The sequence below is a fragment of the Octopus sinensis genome, linkage group LG14 (assembly GCF_006345805.1).
Source record: "Octopus sinensis linkage group LG14, ASM634580v1, whole genome shotgun sequence".
In the NCBI taxonomy this organism is placed as follows: Eukaryota; Metazoa; Mollusca; class Cephalopoda; order Octopoda; family Octopodidae; genus Octopus; species Octopus sinensis.
In genome coordinates this window covers 49,657,891-49,681,925 of record NC_043010.1, presented here as the reverse complement: position 1 = coordinate 49,681,925, position 24,035 = coordinate 49,657,891, and the positions used below count along the sequence as shown (strand labels likewise).

At 34.0% G+C, this 24,035-nt stretch overlaps 1 protein-coding gene across 5 annotated transcripts in view; it reads right to left on the bottom strand.

Annotated features, from left to right (window-relative positions):
* Positions 1 to 24,035, bottom strand: part of LOC115219521 (probable JmjC domain-containing histone demethylation protein 2C) — a 321,052-nt gene that overhangs the window by 223,215 nt on the left and 73,802 nt on the right. For all 5 annotated transcript variants that reach the window (XM_036509010.1, XM_029789698.2, XM_029789699.2 and 2 more), the window contains exon 3: positions 19,760 to 19,876. In XM_036509010.1, coding sequence (XP_036364903.1) covers positions 19,760 to 19,876 — 117 coding nt within the window. The remainder of the gene's footprint in view (positions 1 to 19,759; positions 19,877 to 24,035) is intronic.

The window sequence follows — 24,035 nt, the reverse complement described above, 5'->3', positions numbered from 1 at the left end:
AAAATATTTCCTTCCAATCGCTGGCAATGTGACCAGCTTTGTCTCTCAGTCTCTTTTACAGATATCCTATCATTCAGACTAAATGTATGTATCATAAGGTATATGACATATGTCCATCCAACAAACCTGATTTCACCATCTAAGCTGAGTAAACAAACCACAGATAACTTTTAGTTTTATAAATTAGTAAGAGGGGAAATTGGTGAACGCACATTGAACAAAATGCTTAGTGACATTTCAGTGCTACTTTGGCATGGGATCTACAAGGGAGATAACTTTAGGTTACTTTTAAAATTATTTTGTACATATTAGTGTTGGAAATGTATCTTTTCAAAATTCTTACTATTTTAATAATAAGAAAGCCATATAATACTTAAAATAAGCGCATAGATCACCCACCAAAATAAATTTGCTCACGTAGATAACAATGAAAGTAGCACTCACACAAAGTAAACTAAAAAGTAACCAAAAGTAATCTTCCTTTAAATTTTAGATCACATGCCAAGCATGGCACCAACATTTCTTCCCACACTTTATGTTCTAAGTTCAAGCCCCAATGAGGTTGGCTTTGCTTTTCATCTTTTTAGAGTTGATAAATTAAAGTACTAGTCAAATATTGGGATCAATGGAATCAACTAACTCACTACCCCTAAAATAACTGGTCTTGTGGCAAAATCACAATTACTATGTAAAGATGACAAGCTGATAGAATTGTTAGCAGGAATGATAAAATGTTTACCAGCACTTCTTCCAGCGCTTTGCATGGGAGTTCAAATTCTGCCATGCTTTTCGTCTTTTTGGGGTTGGTAAAATGAGTATCAATTAAATGCTGGGAACTGAGGTAGATGTAATTTACTTAACCACTCTACTAAAATTGTTTATCTTATGCCCAAATTTGAAACCATAAATCAACAAGAGGGCAGTTTTAGTTAAAGCTTTCAATCTTTGTGTGCAAGTTATGTAGCACTGGTCAGTTCTGACTAGATTTACAGCATAAACCAATAGCAGCTACCTCTGGATGTATCTTCTAAAAGCACACATACAAAATCTCTGAAAGAAATGCATATGGCTTTATTTCCATGGTCACTGGGAAACGTTTAGATATGGTACTCACATGATGAAAGAAAATGGATCATACTGAACAGTTTTTAGACAACAAATCTATCTTTTGCAACAGCTTGAAAAAATACTACTGGGAAGACACACATGTGCATGCACAAACACACACACACATGTGCATGCACAAACACACACACACATGCATGCATGCACAAACACACACACATATGCATGCACTAACACATACACATACATGCGCATGCACAAACACACACACACAGACAGATGTGTATGCACACACAAACACACACACATGTGCAAACACAACTGATTGTGATTCTATAATTCTAGGATGTGTTATTAATGAAGATTTACACACCCACACACACATACACACTCAAATACACAAACACAAACCATGTAAAAGCAGGAACCAATCTGGAATTAACATAAAACGACTCATTCATCTATTACATGTGCATATCAAATTATGTTCATGTACTTTTAACCCACATAGAAAAGCCTAATAGATAACATCTGGTTATGACACACAAGATTTTATTTATTAAACCAAAATTTTATTAGCATTCATTATTTTACATTTCTTTTCTCTGATATTTAATGAGTGACCAGTTCTGTTCATGAGAACCAATTTCCCTAGCTGGTTGGTTGTATGTAGGCTCCCATATGCTACTTCACCAGAATTTATTATACTTCAATCAACTAAGAAGTAGGTGTACGGTTACTGTCTTCTGCAAACAGAACTAGCACTAGACAAAAATTTAACGAATACTAACGATCTGTAATTGTAGACCAAGATAAAAATCAAAGCTGTGCATGTTGACTCACTGAAGCCACCTAAAATACACACACACGAAAAAAAAAAAGTGGCAATGAAATAGAAGTAAAGAGAAATCACAAATTCAACCCAGCTGATATGATCAATTTGAGCAATTCTTGGCTAATCTTATTCAATGTCTTTTTATTTTATTTTATTCTATTTTATTCTATTCTCCACTTTGGAAGACAAATTGAAAGGCAGACAAGTAACCATGACATCATTTCGTTCAGAACCTTAATCAAGTAATCATGACTGCACATTAGTGATTTGGCTTGATGCAGGCAAGAAAATTAACTGACTTAATATTATTATAATTATGAATGTTGTCGGAGTTGGTGGATTAGCAGAACCTGTAAAGGTGCTGACCTAAATGATTTTCAAAATTTAGATATGTCCTTTTACATGACAAAATCAAAAACAAAAGGCTGATTTTGTCTTCATTTCTTGAGAGGGAAACAGGAAAGAGCAACGAAAAAAGATACCAGAAGCAAATTCTGTGCATTAAGTCTGTTCTTTGTGACTTTATGTCAATATGTGAAACTGCTGAAATGAACACAAACACATTTTTGAAAAAAAAAAAAGGACTTTAGACTCATTTGTGCAATTATTATTAACAATAAAGGCAGTGAGCTGGCAGAATCATTAGCACGTCTGGCAAAATACTTAGTAGCATTTTGTCCAACTTTATGTTCTGAGTTCAAATTCCACTGAGGTTGACTTTGCCTTCCATCTTTTTAGGGTTGATAACATAAGCACCAGGCAAACACTGGAGTTGATGTAATCAACTTGCACTCCACCCCACCCCACCTGAGTTGCTGGCCTTGTGCCAAAATTTGAAATCAATATTATTATAATTAAGAGCATTGTCAAAGTTGGTGGATTAGCAGAACCTTTAAGGTGCTGACCTAAATGATTTTCAATATTTAGGTATGTCCTTTTACCTGACAAACTCAAATACAAAGGCTGAATTTTGCTTTTATTTCTTGAGAGGGAAACAGGAAGGATACCAGAAGCAAATTCGGTGCATTAAATCTGTTCTTTGTGACTTTATGTTAATATAAGAAATTGCCTTAGGGAACACAATCACATTTTTGAAAACAAGGACTTTAGATGCATTTTTGCTATTGGCAATAAAGGTAGTGAGCTGGCAGAATCGTTAGCACATCAACCAAAATGCATAATGACATTTCATTATATTATAATATTGATTTCAAATTGCCCATATTCAGTCCACTGCAGGACAATGGTCTCAGCATGCCCTCTTCACCAACCACAAGCTGATGTGGAGGCCATGAATTTGAACTTGAAATCATACTGGTTTTGATGAGCCTGCTCTATCAAAACCAGTATGACAGAGCAGGCTCTGTCACGTTAGCTTGGCAGAGGGATGCAGTGTTTTATACTCATACCCAGGAGTAGTTAAACTAAATACACTAACCCCAGTGCTCAACTGATACTTATTTTATTGACCTTGAAAGGATGAAAGGCAACGTTGACCTCAGCAGAATCTGAACTCAGAATGTATGGATGGACGAAATGCCACAAAGGATTTCACTTGGTGTACTAACGATTCTGACAGCTCACCACCTTTGTATCTGCAGAATAATCAACCACTTAAATGCTAATTCAATAAGTCTGGTTGTTCAATGCATGTGCTAATGTGAGTGTGCACTGATGTATGTGTGAGTCTGGGTGAATATGTTTCTATGCGTGTGAGGAAATTTATTAAATGCATTTTAGTTTCAGAAAAAAAAAGACCTGATTTAAGTAGTAGTGCACAAAAATCTTTCAAAAGCACATGGTGAACCCATATGAAGATAAATAATATACTCATGGTTGGCAATTCTGACCAATAACCATTTAGTTTAAAACAATGTAAACACTGATGTACAATTGAGAACAGTTATTATGATTGTAAGTGTGCGAGTTTGAGTTTGGTGAGTGTAAGTGTAGGTTTGGGTGTTTAGCGTGAGTGTGTACTTCCGTGTTTTGATTTTGAATGGAGGGTTGACTTTGTGTAATTTGAGTTTGTGTGCTTTTCTGAAGTGTGATTATGCATTGTGTTTTAAGTATAAGTGTATATTCTAAGTATGTGTGTGAGTGAGTGTAAGCATGTGTTAATACTTGTTTTGGAGTGAAGGTAAGAAGCTGAGAGAATCGCTAGCATGTCAGGTGGCGAGCTGGCAGAAACGTTAGCATGCCGTGTGAAATGCTTAGTGATATTTCGTCAGCCGCTACGTTCTGAGTTCAAATTCCGCCAAGGTCAACTTTGCCTTTCATCCTTTCGGGGTCGATAAATTAACTACCAGTTACGCACTGGAGTCGATATAATTGACTTAATCCGTTTGTCTGTCCTTGTTTGTCCCCTCTGTGTTTAGCCCCTTGTGGGTAGTAAAGAAATAGGTATTTCATCTGCCGCTACGTTCTGAGTTCAAATTCCACCGACGTTGACATTGCTTTTCATCCTTTCAGGGTCGATAAATAAAGTACCAGTTACGCACTTGGGTCGTAATCGACTCAATCCCTTTGTCTGTCCTTGTTTGTCCCCTCTGTGTTTAGCCCCTTGCGGGCAATAAAGAAATAAGAATCATTAGCATGCCAGGCAAAAATGCTTAGCAGTATTTTGTCCTTTTCCATGTTCTGAGTTCAAACTCTGCCCTTCAGGATCGATAATACAAGTACCAGTTGAGTACTGAGGTCGATATAATCGACTTGCCCACTCCCCTAAAATTTTGTGCCAAAATTTGAAATCAATATTTATGATTGAATGTGTGTGCTAATAAGTGTGTGCACAAAGTGTGTTTGTGATGTGCACTAGGGTGTGTATGTAAGTGTATGCATTGATATGTTAATGTATGTGTAATTATAGGCACCTGTAAATGTATGAGCTTGTCTTAGTGTATGTGCTTGTGTATGTGTATGCACTTGTATGTGCTGGTGTGTATAAGTACATGTGCCAATGTGAGTGTGCACTGATGTATGTGTGAGTTTGGGTGAATATAGTTCTATGCGTGTGAGGAAATTTATCAAATGCATTTTAGTTTCAGAAAGAAAACAAAAGAGCTGATATAATTCATAGTGCACAAAAGTATTTTTCAATAACACATGGTGAACCCAAATAACACTAAGATAAATAATAATAATAATAATGATAATAATAATAATAATAATAATAATAATAATAATAATAATGGTTTTGAATTTTGGCACAAGGCCAGCAGGTTTGGGGGAGGGGATAAGTCGATTATATCAACCCCAGTGTTCAACGTGTACCTATTTTATCGACCCCGAAAGGATGAAAGACAAAGTCGACCTTGGCGGTATTTGAACTCAGAACGTAGTGACAGGCGAAGAAATAATAATAATAATAATAATAATAATAAAATAATAATAATAATGGTTTTGAATTTTGGCACAAGGCCAGCAGGTTTGGGGGAGGGGATAAGTCGATTATATCAACCCCAGTGTTCAACGTGTACTTATTTTATCGACCCCGAAAGGATGAAAGACAAAGTCGACCTTGGCGGTATTTGAACTCAGAACGTAGTGACAGGCGAAGAAATAATAATAATAATAATAATAATAATAATAATAATAATGAGTTAATTATAAATAGAAAATACAGAATTTATTCTACATTGTCAAAAAGCCACAAATTTACACTTGGATGTAAATTTGTCGGGTGAAATTAATTTTAGTTTTCAGACATAAATACTAATATTCTGTATTGTAGTATAATTGTAAGAAAGTGCTAGTGTCCATTATTTACTAATCTAAATTATCACTTGTAAGGTTATTACTGGTACTTGTTTTATCGATTCTGAGGATAAAAAGTCAACCTTGAAATCGGAAAGCAGAGTGTAAAGGGGCATAACTGAGTACGGCATGGTATTTTGTCCGACGTACTGCAGGTTCTGCTACCCATTGTCCTCTAATTATCAACATAATATATAGTAATCTCTCGTCTGGTTTTAAAATCACAAGGAAGTTCTGTGGTATATGGACCAAGGGAGATAATCAATACGTGACTAAGATTACATGTAAGAAGCTGGTGAGGTAAAGAAAAGGAAAAGATGTAGGATACGATAGAGAGAGAAAAAGAGAGAAAGACAGGCACGAGACAGAGAGAGAGGGAGTGAAAGTGGGGAGAGATGGAGAGAGAGAGACAGAGAGAGAGAGAGAGAGAGTGACAAAGTGAGAGAGAAAAGAGAAATAAACAAATATGCTGCGATAGAGAAAGACGAAAAGAGAGGAAAATTTATCACAAGAAAAGAAAAATATATACATACATGGAGACGTGGTGAGATAATAAGTATATACAGAGAACAGAGTAATAAATAAATAAGTGATGGTGATAGAAAAAAAATGGAAACGAAGAAACATATAAAAACGGTGCGAATAAAAAGGACACGAAGCATGAAAGAGAGAGAGAGAGAGAATGGGAGAGATGTAAGGAAATAGAAAGATCTACGACGGAGAGGTGAAAAGACGGCTGTAAGGAGAGAAAGAGGTAAAATACGGATTTAGACATAAAAGGAAGATTGTAAAATAGACAAGTGGAAAGAAAGATGAAACAGAAAGGAGAACGAGAAATATTAGATGGGAGGAGGGAGGAGAGAGAGAAGTATTGATAAAGAGGAAGCAGCAGGAGAGAAGAAAAAAAAAAGGATAGAAAGATAGGGGAAAAAAGTAAAGAGGGAAATATAAAGAGAGGGAGAGTATGGACTTTATTATAAGGTAAAAGATATTAAAAGAACTAAATAGAAGCTGAGAGGGGACTTATGTAACGAAAATGATTATCAAACAGTTTGCGATATTTGCAAAACGTTCAAAACATATTCAGGCTTGACATACATACATACGTATATATATGTATGTTTGTGTGTGTGTGTATATTTATCTATCTATCAATCTCTATCTATCTCTCCATATATATATATATATATATATATATATATATATATATATATATATATATATACACACATATACATACACGCGCGCGCGCATTTACATATAAGCATATGTACAATTACATAGAAATATATATATATATATATATATATGCATTTACATAGATAAGCATATGTACTAGTACATACAAGTGTGTATGTATGTATGTATATATATATACACACACATATATATCAATCACACATATGCTTGTATATGATACACATATATTCAGATAAACATATAGACATCAATACATGTGTGTGTGTATATTACATACACAAATAAGCATACATATATGTATATATATATCTCATCATACATATATTCATACATATATTTATAAATCTAGACACATGGATATGTATATAATATTTATATACATGCACATACACACACATATGCATGATGATATGTATACAATATATATGTACACACATGTATATAAACACATACAGACATGTACATATAACTACATATATATCAGCCCTGTGTGGCTAATAAAGAAACATAACTCCATATAATATACCCATACATACATGTACATATAACTACATCATATACATATGCATACACATACATTCATATTCATGTATATATGTATATATGCATTATAATGCATTAAGCTGCCACAACTGGTATGTGTGCCATTGTGCTAAACAAGGAAACAGTCTATAAACAGCTTTGGTAGATTTATCAATTTCATGTAGGGTGTCAGCTAATAACACACACAGAGCATACACTCACACACGTGTGTGTTTATATATATATATGTATATATATATATATATATATATATATATATATATAGAGAGAGAGAGAGAGAGATATTTCTATCCTGGAAATGTATGCAATGCTTAACTGTATTTATCCATTTTTTTTACTTTATATATATATTAACAAAATAAGTACCAGGGTTTCAAAGAAAAAGTACTGGGGTTGATTTGTTCAACTAAAATTCAAGGTGGTGCACCAGCTTGACTGCAGTCAAATGACAAACAAAATATAGGATGAATGATACACACACATATATATATATCTATATATACACACACACACACATGATGATTGCTTCATCTGGTCAACTGATAGCCATCCCATCAACACACCCATCATACCTGCATCACACAGCAGAATCCCTCCATTGGTGAGCCCCTCCAATGACTTTTAAGACAAGCTACTGACTGACAGGGCTTAAAACAAGTGACATAGATAGATGGATAGATGGACAGCGAGAGATTAACAGACATGGATGGATTGATAGATGGGATGAAATACTGAAGGACGACCTCAGGACATTGAACCTTGTGGAGGTGATGACAAAGAACCGAGATATCTGGCACCTTGCTGTACTCAAGGAGGCCCGTCCTCCACAGCAGAAGTGTTAATGCTACTCTTGCTGATAAACAGGATTAACCTGCAAGAGCCCTGTGCTGGTGCCATGTAAAAAGTACTCAAGCCAGCACCATATTGAAAGCACCCAGCATACAACATAAAGTGGTTGGTTTCAGGAACAGTATCCAGCCATAGAAACCAAGCCAAATCAGAGTGGAACCTGGTGCAGCCCACCTGCTTGCTAGCTCTGGTTAAACCATCCATCCTATATCAGCTTGTAAAATGGATGTTAAAGGATGATGATGTGATATATATATATATATATATATATATATATATATATACATACAGGGTGCGGTGAATAAATTGTCGTTTAAATTACGCAAACATGAAAATAACACTGACGTTTCATTTCAGCAGATATATTTACTAAAATTACATTAAAATACCTTGAAATACTAAAGAGTAAATTTATTCAATAAAATCGACATTAGCTTCAACCACGGCCGCCATACAACTTTGGAATCTCCTGCAACTCTTCTCAACAGTCTTTTGTTTAATCCTTGCCTTCAGTTGATCTTTGGTGTTACAAGGAGTTTTGTTGATCTCTTGCTCAACTGCACACCACACATAACAATCAAGGGGCTTACAGTCTGGTGAGTTAGGTGGCCAGATGTTAGGGGTGATGTGGTTGCAGAAATTGTCTGACAGCCATGACTGGGCTCTCCTGCTTGTGTGGCATGGTGCAGAGTCCTGTTGCCAGACATAGGGTCTTCTAGTACCACTCTCTTGACTCAGTGCTGTACTAATTCCTCCAGGCACTTGATGTAGGCCTCCGTGTTGAGTCTGAGACCGTATGGGAAGATGAATGGAGGCATAACATCACCATCACTAGTGATCACTCAAAACACCACAGCAAGCCAACAGTTGAGAAAAACCAAAGTATGTTCAGTTGGAGGGGATGCTTGAGTTAGTTCAAAAGCTTTGTAGCACAGTCTTTCCTCTTATCCTTGATGGCTTGGGATAAAAATTGGCCCATTCTTATCTTGTATGAGGAATACCGAATGTCTTCATGCACTACCTGCCTGATAAGAAACTCAGACACTCCCATGTCCCTGGTGATGGACCTGATTAACTTGGAGGGATCGTTGTTAATCATGGCAGGGATCTCACCAACAAATTCAGGGGTTCTTCTATCAGAACGATCAGAGTGTGTTTTCCAAGCTGATATACCTTCGTAATTACTATTAGACTCATCCAACTCTTTCCAAAAAAATGTTGAGTGGATTGAAAATAGCATTCAAATGGTGCAATCTTGTCATGTACTGTGTCAAGGTTATTCAGTATGAGAATTATATGCCAATGGAAAGCTCAGCTGGAGAATGTAATTTGGTTTATCATACAACTGAATTTTCATTGTCAAACAATAAAAGTCCACCTCCACCACATAAATGTGTGTACAATTATATCCCTATGTATTGTGTGTGTGTGCGCGCGCACGTGTGTGTAAGTGTCTATATTTGTATATATTCGCATACGTAAGGTGGCTGGGTAAGTTTGTGACAGTGACCGCAAACATACCTATACATAGACATACGCATATATCTGTGTGATAAGAAGAAAGTTACTTATCAATTAGTAGGAATTACGTAACTTTTGCTAAAAGAAAGCATATCAAAGACTAGGCTGTCTGGAAACTTTTTATGAATTCCAGTTTTAATATATTTTTATCAAACTGTAGTTATGAAGCTTCTTTTATCATTAAATATTTAAAGTCACATTTCAATTACAAATGATATTCAATTTGACATTCCACTTTACTGTAGAATAAATTAATGTCTGTTTGTGCTTCTAATAAAAAAAAAAACATTTGTGATGCTGCTTTCTACAAATTGGGAGTTTAATCTAGTATCAACCAAATTATGTTGTTTCCAGTTTCCCTTCATATTTGTTGGGTGTTCCTGAAGATGTAGAAAGCTGAATAAGAAAACCAGCTGTAATTTCCTTCAGTTGGACATAATTACAGAAGTGTACCTTTCCATTGGTCAATTTTGCCTCCTCATAACTTTCAGGAAAATGGGTGGTTAAAGGGGAATTTAATGTGGAAAAAAAAAGAAAAAAATGGGGAGAGAATATTTCATGCAACTTAACTTTGTTTTCCTCATACATTTCGATAATTTCATTACAATTGTGTAGAAAAGAAAATGACTTGAAGTTCATTTCATTCTTTCCTGAAAATTCTTTTAAGAATCTTTGTAGAAAGGGGAGTACAATGCTAGCACTAATTACTGAATACATATTTCTTTCATTATTTTATCACAATCTTAATTTCTCTTTTGTAAACAATCTTAAAGGTGATCAAACCTCCTATGTAGCTGTTTAGTATGCTAGAAATAAGAGGGATCACATGGATCATTGAAGTAATTTTTAAAAAGCAAGCACTAAGTCCTGAGCAGACCTAAGTACCCCAAATATATCCAAAATAGAAAATCTTCAGCATATCTCGAGACATGTGTGATTCGAACTAGAAACTTTCACAGAGTGAGAGAGTCCGGAAGTGAACACTATTAAATTTACATCTAATATAGGATAAAATTTTTCAGGACTTAGTGCTTGCTTTTTCCATTGAGTATGAGTAAGTATTTCATTTATGTCTTACGTATTTATCGCTGAGGAGGGGAAAATTCTTATGAATTAACTCTGAAATTGGGACCAATACGGTAATAACGGAATTTTTTAGAAATTTCTTTCAGCTTGTTTCGAGATGCATAAATTATAATGGTTATTGACAATTTTGTCTATTTTTGGCATATTTGGCATTAGAATTTTTCTTTTGCCCTTATTTTATAAGTTATATATATATAGATATATATAGATATATAGATATATACATACATATATATAGTAAGAGGATAGGGATTCAGGAAATCTAGGTTAACAGAATGGATAGGAACAAAGATTACAACCAGTAGTCTGTTAATAAAAAGTATTGAAAAGCCTACTACACAACTGAAAATCCAGGAAAATGTATCAATTATGAGATTGATACATCCACCACAGAGTATAAACATACACAAGCAAAGGTATGAAGATGAAGATATTACATTTATTAATTAGTGACAATCATTCTGTAATTTGTGGAATCATTACTTCAATTAACATGCTGGGTTATATAAATAAAAGAGTTTACATAAATCCACACAGTGAAAAGTTCCACCAATCGTCCTCTTCAGACCAAACATAAAGTGTACATAAATTAATTTGGTTACTTAAACATAACGGAAAAGGGAGGAGTTTTGAAGATCAGAGCAGTAAATTAAACAGCAAGTTGTCACACTATCAGAGAGACACCAAAGCAGATGGGTTATGAAGACTTATTTTTCATTTGCATTAGATCTATTGTAAACCATCAGGGCAACTAACATTAACAGGTTCAGGGAACTAAAATATTTATTGTATGAATATGTTATCATATATAAAATGGAAATGTTCAAAGAGGTGACAGTACATTACTATATTCTTAGAAGTGCCATTAATATGAGAAAGAGAAATATAATGAGAATATCAAGAAAAGACTTGAAGAGAGAAAGACAAAGTAACTAGAATAAAGATACAGACTATATCTAATAAAACAAGACCGTCATGAGAATTAGGGCTAGATAATATTAGATCATTTACAGTTGAAATTAAATAAATTCATTAGATAAGAAATATATGAATAGTTACATAAATAATTTAAGTAGGAAATATTAAGATGTAGAGGACATTTTATTCAGAATCACTTGTGATAAAGCTGGAGTAACACAAAGAATAAGAATACTATCTTTAATTCTATTTAAATCAAGTAAGTTAGCTAAACGAAATTAAGAATGTTTTATTGAATTGGCAGAAGCAATGGATCAATAATTCATTACGCTCATTAATTAGACCAGATTACACCTGAGAATTTCTAGTACTTCCATAGGACATGAATAACCACTACCCATGCAAGTGTGGTGTGTATAACTGACCACAAAATTGAGTAATCAATATTTTTCTCTTTGTGATTCCAGATAAATTTAGCTAGTGAAGTGTTGGGAATTTTCTTTTTATTATTAAGGTAGCTGTTCCTTTCCACCTATCATGCCTCTCAACAAATGGCTGCTTCTCCATTACACATGCACAAAATCAAAATTTTGTTAAACTGAATTTTTGTTGTGATATGTATTAAAACAGAAATAGAAGCTATTAATAATTATGGGTAAAATTAAGGCAACGAGCTGGCAGAATTGTTACTGAAACAAAAAAATGCATAGCAGCATTTCTTTCAGCTTTACATTCTGAGTTCAAATGTTGCCAAGGTTAAATTTGCCCTTCATCCTTTCGAGGTTGATAAAATAAGTACCAGTTGAACACTGGGGTTGATGTAATCGACTGGCCCCACCCTTCTCTGAAATTGCTGGCCTTATGCCAAAATTTAAAATTAATAATTAAAGGTCACATACAAATATCGGTTTCGAATTTTGGCATAAAGCCAGCAAGTTCAGGAGAGGTATTAAATCGATTACATAAACCCCAGTGATCAACTGATACTTACTTTATCGACCCCTCAAAGGATGACAGGTAAAGTTGACCTTGGCAGCATTTGAACTCAGAATACATAGCCAGATGAAATGTCACTAAGTATTTTGCCCGGTGTGCTAATGATTCTTCCAGTTTACCATCTTGTCAAATTCAAATATTAATTTGAATTTTCGTTTATTATGTCATCAGATAAATTCATCCCCACCTCTTATTCTAATCCTTTCCAATGCTATTCAAATTAACATGAAAAACATTTTCATCATAGTGTTTTACATTTTATTTTTTTATTGTTCTATTCTTCCTCTACAACTTTAGATAACTGCTTTTGAAATTTGAATAAATCTCGCTTCTTTTCAGATATATGATGATGGCGTGCCAAGAAGAAAAATCAAACGAATTTATCTGATAACCCCAAAGTTTAAGGCACTTAATAAATACACCACACACAAAAAAAAAAAATAAACATATAAGGATATAGAAATAATCTGAGAAAAGTATTAAGAAATATTTTTAAAAGTTTCGAAAGAAAATAAATTTAATATTGCCTGTATCATGATTATTTTACAGCCATCTTTACTGTAAATTGTAACACAAGCATTACTAGCAGGAACATGAGGAACTTCCATAACTTCATTTTCATATGGAAAATTTCCATTGCAAAGGAGCAACACATAGCAGTTGAGGGAAATGGAAAGTACTATAAAAAAGTGTAAGGACAGTATATTTACTAGAAAGATATACTTTTATGACACCGCATACTCCTTGCAGTAAAAGCTTTTAATACAAATATAATGATATGAAAACGCATGCTGTTATTTCTATGATTATGTTATAGGAAATGGTGGTGAACAGGTCTGCAAAATTGTATAAATTCCTAATAGAAATCAAGAACAAAAAAAAATGCATTATCTCCTGACAAAAACTTCATTCCTACTATTTCTCTATTCCTCAGAATTTATGTCTTCTCCGAGTTGCACTATATTCTAAATTTATTCCTAAATGTGGTATCTGTGTGTACATAAAATCAACTTTCCCCATAACCAATATCTATTGCCTGGACTTTAGTTACAAAGACTATCAGTAAGGTCTCTTTTCAGCACACTTCTAAAAGTCTAAATTCATCTGCTGTCTCTAATCTTTACCAAATTCTTCTAATTTACCAGTAAGTGTTCAAAAACTTTTCATCATGAATTGAAGATAACTACTTCTGCTGCCAAAGACATAATCTTTGGAGACTTAAATGCACACAAGATCACTTGACTCTCACGTTGTTCCAATACCAACACCTTTGGTACAGAGGCCAAGCATTTATCATACTGAGCTCAATAAGCACCACTTGAACTCCTTACCTATCTTTTGATTTCATTCTCAATCATTGCTTTGTTATTTGATCATCACATAATCAAAGCAACTTATTTAATATAACCTTACCACACAACAGCACCAGCTGCTCGCAATCAACTCTCTAGTAGCTGGACAGCTAACTGGTTAAGCTGAATACTACTGACAACAAATGTTCTTTATCTCTAATCCACCCAAGAAAATTCAGTCAGTAACCAATACCACCTTTCTTTGCATATCCCTACAAGACATAACAAAATTCATAAACGGTTTACCGACAGTTGTACTTTAGGTGTAACAAACAAAAGAAAAAAAAGAAAGAAAAGAAACTGCTTAAAACAATTGAAGGAAGTCACTAAGTGTTACCAACTGGGAGGATTTCACCCACCAACACACCGTCTTCAAAATGAATAGCTAGAAAACAAAAGATGATTTCATGCATAGCACATCTGACAAGTTCTCTTGTCTCTCAAACTGCAGTTGGGCTTTCTGGTAACTTGCCGGAAGGATTTCTAATAACTTTTTTTTTGTAATTATCCTACCCGCTGTTTCCCACCCAGTAGTATACTCGCAGATAAAACATATGGTGCTCATTTTGGCTTCTTACTACATGCACTTTCGCATACATACACAAATGCCCTTCAGAACTCATCTTTTCGGTCTCAGTTACCGAGTTCAAAATTTTCTTCAATCATTTTAACCAAACTTGATGATCTTCCTCCCATTACACTAAAACAATATATTCTGGAGCTAACTTCTGTCTTCACCAAACTAAACTTATTTCTCTCCATGGAATAACTCAATCTGCAGAAAGTAGCAATTATATGTCAGCTCACATCACTATATGTTGTCTTAGTAAGACATCAATTTTGTCCTTCCTTGACATATAAAATGACAGGACAGTCATGGTTGAAATGCTTTTAATCACTAATCATAAATCTGCTCAATCATGGGTTATCTAGGCTTATGCACCGCCACCATATAACTGTACATTCCACTCAAGTAATCCAACATCTCTAACCCTCCTGCATTAAGGCAGGAGCTCTCTGCCAACTACCAACTTATTGCTCTCACTTTCAAAAATATTAAAGATGAAAGGGTTAATTACAAACAACCACTAACTTTTCTGCAGTCAGTTTTTTTTTTTGTCCTTCTCATTAACCGCCAATATGATTTCAATAGAGCCAGATCTACTGGAAATCTTATCTGCTCTGCTTCACCAAGCACCAACAGTCTTACATCTTGTAAACTGGTTCAAACAACAATTGTTGCAAAGCCTTTTGGCATGTATTGCATGAGAGCCTCCTAGCAAAGCTGTTTGCTTATGGACACTATCTAGCTCTCATCTTTTAAATCTGAAGTTTTCTATCTGACCAGCATGTGTAGAAAAGGCTTACTCATAAGCATGCACAACTATGCAAATCAACACCTCTTTACTCTTTCTTCTGCACATAAGTTCTATTCAGATACAACAAACACATTTTATGCTAGATTTGCTTGATTCTATAAACAGACACCTTTGAAACTTAATTCACTAAGGACATGACAATCTAGTTTTCTTCCATGCAATTAAGACAATTTGCACAACACCACAACTTGTATAGGAACAACACAAGGATAAATCCCTTAAAGTTACAAAAATGGTATGCCAATGATGACCTTTCCAGCTGACAATGACAAAACTATTTCTAATATTAGATATCCTCTTCAGGATGTCTCTCCAAAACTTGATTACAACCCAAATTACAGTACTACATATCTACAAGAGATGGTATTGTTGTTCTTCACACACCAGCATCCTAGACTGCATTTCACAACACAGTGCAACCACTTGCTTACATGCATGTTTTTGCTACCATTATCAGCTTACCTGATTCTTCCCTCCCACCTCCTGTCATTCTTACTTTGTATTATGCACAAAAGTTTTACCTTTAACATGATGTTCAATGCTTCCTTCCAATAACAGCTGTCACTAAAACCCCATCTCTAACACTAAAATCTAGTTTCTTTTGATTAATTGGCCAATGTATGAGAAACCAATACATAAATACAGCTATGCCTCAATATAGGAGTTAATTTGTTCCCGGAAACCACTCATAAAGCAAAAGCTCAAAGCTGAGATAATTTCCCATAGTAGCAATGTTATAAATCATAATTCATTTCCAGGAAAATATTTTACCAATAAAATTTACAATACTCATAAATAAATGGCAATAAAACAGTAGAATGTAAAGAATATTTTATGTAAAGTAAAAAGAATGTCAAGATCATTTATAATAAAAATAATATTATTATTATTATTATTATTATTATTATCATTTTCTGAATCACTTTCACTCGCACTAGACTCACGCACATCATCACTTGTAGACGCAATTCCTGATTCACAAGTACTCGTAGATGGACTTGTAGATTTCTTTTTAAAAAACAAGTCTAGAACTGTTTGCTTAAGAGAACCTTTTTTTTTTTGCTCTCTATAAATTTCTTGGTAACATGCAGAAGCATTTGTTATGGTTGCAGAAACTTTTGCACTTTGTTCAAAATTAGGTTCTTGTGCTTGAAAACTTTAATATAAAATAAAACCCAGGGTCTCGCAAAGTTGGTCCTCATAAAGTGAGGTATTTAGTATTTAGTTGGTGGATTCTAGGAAGAGTAATGGTTGGAATAGTTAAATCTTGTAGTAGTAGTAGTAGTATGAGGCAGTGCTGAAAAGTACCTGGCTTTAAGGGTATTGTGAAAAGCTTGGTTGCTGGCCCAACCTTCCGAGTTCTTTTACAGAGCTTAGAAAAACTGAAGGACCACTACAATAAGTGTGTGAATCTGAATAAAATCATAATTAACTGATCCTCTTGTATTTTCTTTTACCCAAAGCCAGGAACTTTTCAGCATCCCCTCATAGTAGTAGCAGCAGCAGAGGGTAATGGTGGTAATAGTAATAGTTGTAGAAGCAGTAGCAACAAGAGTAGTAAGTCAAAATGAAGAAGGTAAATGCATCTTCTAAGATGTAATATATTTTAGAAATTATTGCATTAAAACAAAAACTTTTTTATCATTATATGCAGCATTTAGTTCAACTTCTTCTATGGTCAGCTAATAAATACTTCAGTGACTGTTTTTTTTTCACTAAGTCTTGACCTACAGCATTCCAATTTTGATTAAATGGTTTATTGTCTAAATGTTTTGATAAAATATTTCAAGTTCAGGTGATATTTCTATGACTTGTCAGACTGATTGTTAGGAAAAAAGAATTTTATAAATAACCTTTGCTTTGTTCAAAATTCTACTCATTTGTTTGGCGAATAGCAGGCATATTTGTAAACAATTTTCTTCACAGCATTCTTATTCAATCATTTTGGTTGGAAATATCCATGAAAAAGAAATCAAGTACTCGAGTTTGGCACAAGAGTAGTAACAAAACATTTAACAATATGACACACTATTCTAAGTCATTCACCTAATAATTTTTTTCTCCTAAGGCAGTAGCAAAATCTCATATAATATCAAAAGTGTTAAGGACAAATGTTTGGGGAATTTCTGCCACCACACTGTAATGGGCTTGATCAAAATGTCTAGCTCCTAGATGAGTTGCATTTACTACAGCCTATGTGTGTAAAGGGTACTTCCAATTAGAAGGTATTCCTTTATGGACAAACTGAGAACGATTTTGATAAGCAGTAATCTCTTATATAAAATCCGTTCTGTCTGCCTGTGTGTGTGTGTGTCTTCTAGGATCTTGGGCATCCTCCATCTGATTGCGCTCAAATTTGATATGTAGATACCGATAGTATCAGGGCATGTATAAGTCTTGAAAAAATTACAAAAATCGATTCCAGGTGAGATTGCATAACTGCACCTTCCATTTTTTGTTGTTTTTGTACTGCTTAAAGGCACATTTCTTTCCTGCCAAGCTTACTGTTTAAACCATGTTTGTGTTCTCCCAGTCAACAGCCTTATCATTACTGGTACTTTAAACTCTTCGGTTGCATATTTGTGTGAATAAAATTATTTTTCTTTGGAATAGAAAAAAAGTCTATCAGTGTTTCTCAAAGGGGAGGCCTATGGGATGGTCGGACAAGTTGTCTTGAGAAAATTTGGTTTAAATGTTTGACAACTCAGTACTGTCCATTGGACGGGGGGGGGGGGTTGCTCGTATGTCATATGCTAGCACAAAGCAATCCACAGCAACATGGAAAAGAGACACTAAACAGACGATAAGAGAAATATGAAGGAGAGAGAGAGAGAGAAAAATAATTTCGAGACAGAAGCTGTAATTAAAAACTACAAAAACTATATCTTCAAATAATTCAATATTTTTCAGTAATCTTTCTGTTTTTGTCATACTGATGCCAAATAGCTTGTTTGGCCTATACTTCAGACTCAAATAAACATTGTACTCATCTCATTAAAATAGTAACTTTTTCCGTTTAAAACAAATTAGACACACATATGCATGTATAAACACAATATTTCAATTCCTGACATATATTAAATTATTTGCATGCAGTTAATTAGATATTTTTATATCAACAAATGTTAAGTTCAATTATAAAATTTGTTCTCAAAGAGAAATGTTATATGAGTTTTACAAATTCAACATATTACACAAAAGATCAATGGACCAGCAAACATTGCATTCAATACTGCAATAATCTTCTGTATAACAAGCCAAGTGACTGTTATGGTTCATTGGGTTCTGTCTTCCTGCCATGCTAGAGAAATGTGGAAAGTAATGACTGAGCTGAGAGAGGTGGAAGAGAAAGAAAGTTGGATTAGATAAAAATAGATAGATGGGAGATTGACAGAGAAAGAGAGAGACAGACAGACAGCTGGGGATAGGGTGGAGTGAGAAAGAGAGAAAATTATCAGACAAGTATGTTGGTGAAACAAGTTGTCAGGCAAGCAGACATTGAAATATAAAGAGTGATGAAAGAAAGAGTGAGAGAGAATGAGACAGCACTAGTAAGTAATGAAGTAGGAGAGGAGGGTGGAAAGAAGAGCTCTACAATAGAGAGGTAACAATAGAATGTGTGTGTTTGAGAGAGAGAGAGAGAAAGAGAGAGATTCAGGCAGGATATCAAAGTGTATCCTGGAGGGAAGCATTGGCAACTTAGCAAGATGCAGTGGAGGCAGATTTTGATTGAAAGTAAAGACAAGGAACAAGATGTAGAGGGAGAGGAGAAAATAACATAAGCGAGAATAATGAAGGAGAGTGAAGGGGGGGGGAGATTGTGAAAGCAAGGAAGTAAAGAGCCAACTTTCCAAAGTAATTGCAAGTCAAACAGACAAAGGAAGTTCTCTGTCACAGAGAAACTGCTCAACTTCGATCTGAATAAAGCAGATGAAGATTATCACAAGACGTCAATGCTCAATGTGATTTAGAGAGTAGTAGTAGTAGTAGTAGTAGTAGTAGCAGTAGTACAGTAAAATAACACAAGAAGTAAAGCACAAAATAAAAAGATTAAGAATAACTGTAGGAAGACAAAAGCAAAACACAAGAACAAAAAAAGGAACAAGGCTTGAAGTAGAAAGATTGAGAATTACTGAAAGGATACAGAAATAAACCCCATCACTTTTGACATGGACCACGCTTGTGGAAAGTATAATCAATACATAATACAACATGCACACACACACACACACATGTATAATTTCAGTTAATAAGCTTACCTTGTAATTAATGATTTCTTTTTCATCTGTAACCAATAATTCTCTGTCAACAAAGAATTCAACAGGCTTCTGGCGGCTGTTACTTATGCCAACTTTGTCAATAAGGGGTTTGAAATTCTGCACAATAGGAAAAAATAGAATAACAAATAAAAACTAATTTAAAAAGCTTTGATTATCAGAACAATGTCTGAAAGAAGAAATACTCATTATAAACATGTGTCTGTCTATATGTGAAAGGGTTGTAAACATAAGGCAAAAAAAATTTAATGAAGCCAGTGTGCAGTTGATAAATTAGGTTTCAAAAATATGTAAAATTAATTGACAGGTGCTTGAAAATAATCAAGTAAAAAAAGTTAAAATAAAAAAAATTACTGGAATAATGCTTAATAAAGATGACGACAAGAAACAAATGTGTCATTCATAACAATTCTTTTCTCTTTTATTCATTTTTGTCCAATCTCTGTGGCCATGCTGGGGCACCACCTTGAAAGACAGTCAAACAGACTCCAGTACTTATCTTTTTAAAGTCTGGTTCTTATTCTATCAGTCTCTTGCTGAACTGCTAAGTTATGGGGGCATAAACACACCAATACCAGTTGTGAAGTGTGGGGAAGGGATAAACACAAAGTCACACACACAGTCTCAGTCAACCAAATTCACTCACAGACATTAGTCAGCTAGAGGCTATAGAAGACACTTGCCGAGGGTGTTACGCAATGAACTTGAATTTGAAACCACATGGTTGCAAAACAAGCTTCTTATCCACACAAAAAATATTTGTTCTACCTCAAAGTAAGTCAGAATTTTCCAACATATTTGTAGTTTTAGTTCCTCTCACCTAATATTCAAAGAAAATTACATAATCTACACTGTATGTAAATATCACAAAGCCATTCAGCCAATAAACTTTCTCATCAAGAGTAAGATGTTTTAACTTTAATTCTTTAGGATAGGATATTAAATTAGAAATCCTTTGACAATATCAATAAATTTAGCAGAATTCAATAATACTGAGAATTCAATATTCTTGTGCACAACAGAGTAGTTCTTTGCAAAGAATTCTATTTCAGTCACATCTCCAAAATTATTGCTATTGTTATACATCATATAAATATCTAATTTCATTCAAATTTCTGAAATTGTGGTTTAAATAGTAATATAATACTTTAGCGGTGTGATTAATATCTCATCATATATTTTTGCATAATAAACCTTAATCTCAAATGACATTTTCTGCTTGTTTTAATTAAACGTAACAATGGATAGAGTGGATTGTCATGAAAATTCTGTAAATCCCAAATCCAAGAGAAACTAAATAAAAACTAAAACTGAACTTGAAAATATTTACATATTTGAACATTTATCATGGACATAATAAATGTCACTAAATCTTTGAGTATCTTTTCTCTCTTACTATTTCAGTCACTGGACTGTGACCTTGCTGGGGCACAGCCTTGGAGGGTTTTAGCAGAGCAGATCAATTCCGTTACTTTTTTTTTTAGTCTCTTTTGGGGACTTAAACGCACTGGTTGTCAAGTAGTGGGGGAGGGGAACAGATACAAACACAGACACACATATATAATAAGCTTCCACACAATTTCCTTCAACCAAATTCATTCACAAGGCATTGGTCAGCCCAGGGTTATAATAAAAGACACCCCAAGGTAAAGAATATTGTGACCAGAAAACTACAATTAATATGTCATAACTAGTGACAGATACAATAGCACAGTGCTGAATGAAGAGCACTTTTCAAAGTAATAGATGTTGTTTAGAGAATTTTAGCAGCAGTTAGAAGCAAAGAGAAAATGTAATTTACTTTGAGTTAAGTTACAGTTTAGCTGAAGAAATATAACCATGAAATGCCAGTCATCTGTGAAGAACAAGCCAAAAATTTGACGAAACAAAAATGTAGTGATGGTGTGCTTTGGAGGGTGAAAATTGTTTGAATGTTTTTGGTCAAAGGCATTGCAATCAATACATAGCATTGTTATTAAAGAAAAAATGTTTAGAAAAGTCCCTTTCCTTCATTTATAGAAAGTGATCTGATATGCACAACAGAAGCTTTATGTAGAAGAAAAAATTGTTTTAAATAATTATAAAATTTAGGTTCATAGCAATTGTTACTAATCTTGCCACAAGCATTGGATTATGTTTTACTTCACAGTTCAGTGAACTGTTTAGTTGCGAAGCACCTGCTTCAATATTTTATGCAAATGTTGGAATTTACAAAATCACCTAATTCATTCTATCATGGAAACAAATGCCAATAAATAAATAAAATTAATCATAAAAAAAAATACTCATCTCCTTTTAGGTGATTAGAGATTACACAAAGTAGTTAAGCAGTTAAAATCTTTCAAATTCAACTGAACCAAACAATTGTTAGCAAACATAATTGGTTTTTATACATTTTGCTTTGAATAAAAGTTGATTCATTGGCACTTTTGATCAACCATGAATCTTTTGTATCATTTCATATGTGAATGCATTCCTGTAAGATCCAAATAAGATCTACAATGGAACACTGCTCACACATTTACAATGGTACTGTTACAATAACTAAATCAAATAAATAAATGAATAAATAAATAGACCTAGACTGCATTCAAAAGAATGCTACTCAGATGACTGGAAAAAAATTCTTTCACAAAGAAGCTCCAACCTCCATCCCTCTATTGTACTTCCATCTCCCTGCCTCTTCTACTGCTACTACAAAAGTCTATACTCTACAAAATAGCAGAGTGCACAACACTTCCACCAAAGCCCTCCCATCACAACCATCTCTCCTAATCCATTTTATGATTCCTTCTCCCATCAGATTTCCATACTAACTACTGGAATTCCTTTCAGGCCCCTGTTTTCCCACAGACATTAACTCATAACTGTTCAAACTAAATATCAATTTCATCAATTCTGTCTCAGAGAACCTATAAAAGTCATGGGCACAGTCCCCATCCTCCCACTCGCAGAAATGAATATCAAATGATAGCTAGCTTAAATAAGAGCTATTTTTTTTACATCATGTAAAAATCAACTTAAACTTCAGAGTAAAAGAAGGAAAAAGAGCATATTAGCATCCTATGAGGAGAGGAAATGTCTAATATTTTGGGCAGGATTCTTCACTGGAAAGCATAAACTCCAATGAAATGGCACCCTTCAAGGGTTTTACTGTATTTAAGTTCACTGATTCAGGTAACAAATTGGTAGAGTTGTTAGAGTATTGTATAGAATGTCTCACAGTATTTGTTTTGACTCTGCACTCTGTGAGTTCAAATCCTGCAAAGATCAACATTGCCTTTCATCTTCTGAGGTTGATAAAAAAAAAAGTATCAATCCAGACTAAGGGATTGGTAGAATTGATAGAGGATCAGAAATAATACTACAGATGCATTGTAGTATCTTTTCTGACTCTGTATTCTGACAGTAATACCTGTGATAACTTAGGTGCTAAGCAGTATTGGCCCAAGTCAAGAGTTTTTCCCTTGGATAATAGAAGTATCATGGAGAGGTGACATCTGCATGCATGGGGAGCTGCCAGTTTATCTAAAAAAATCTGGCCCATAGCTTCATACATATATGTGCAGACACATGATCAACTCTGGCCAAGGCCAATGGAAAGCCTATCTAGCTAAAGTAAACTTGTTTCCTTTAATTGTAACATAATCTTATTAAATTGCTTGTAAAAATTAAATAAAAGATCCTAATTGCCAATCCTGGTATGATATTTTATCAATGTTTTTAGCTTAATTTTTCCATTGAATTTTTTCAATGCACTTTATAGATTTCCATATTTTAATTATTTCAGATAATTATATATATATATATATATATATATATAATTATATATTCAGATAATTATATCTGATAAACTTGATAATAGAAATAAATACATAAGTAGGTTTCAATATGATTCTTTTTCATAAGCTTTGTTATTCCAAACTTCATATTGTACAATATGGTTTTGGCTGCCAAACCTACATAATGAAAGTTGTGTTTGGTTGTTTAAGTGCTTCAAGTCTCCCCTAAATTCAGAAAAAAATAACTATTTTTTGTAAAACAGAATTCATATTCTAATTTTACAATAACAGCATTCACTGATAAAGAAAATATATTTCAATGAGATTATCTTTGAAAGACAGCCTCTACGACTTTTGGAAAAATTTTTGAATGCTCAGAATAGCAAATGCTTCAAATAGACTACCGAAATTGGTTGATAGCTGTCAGGACATTGTGTCCTTCAAAAATTCTTTGCTTCCTCAAATTTTCTAACACT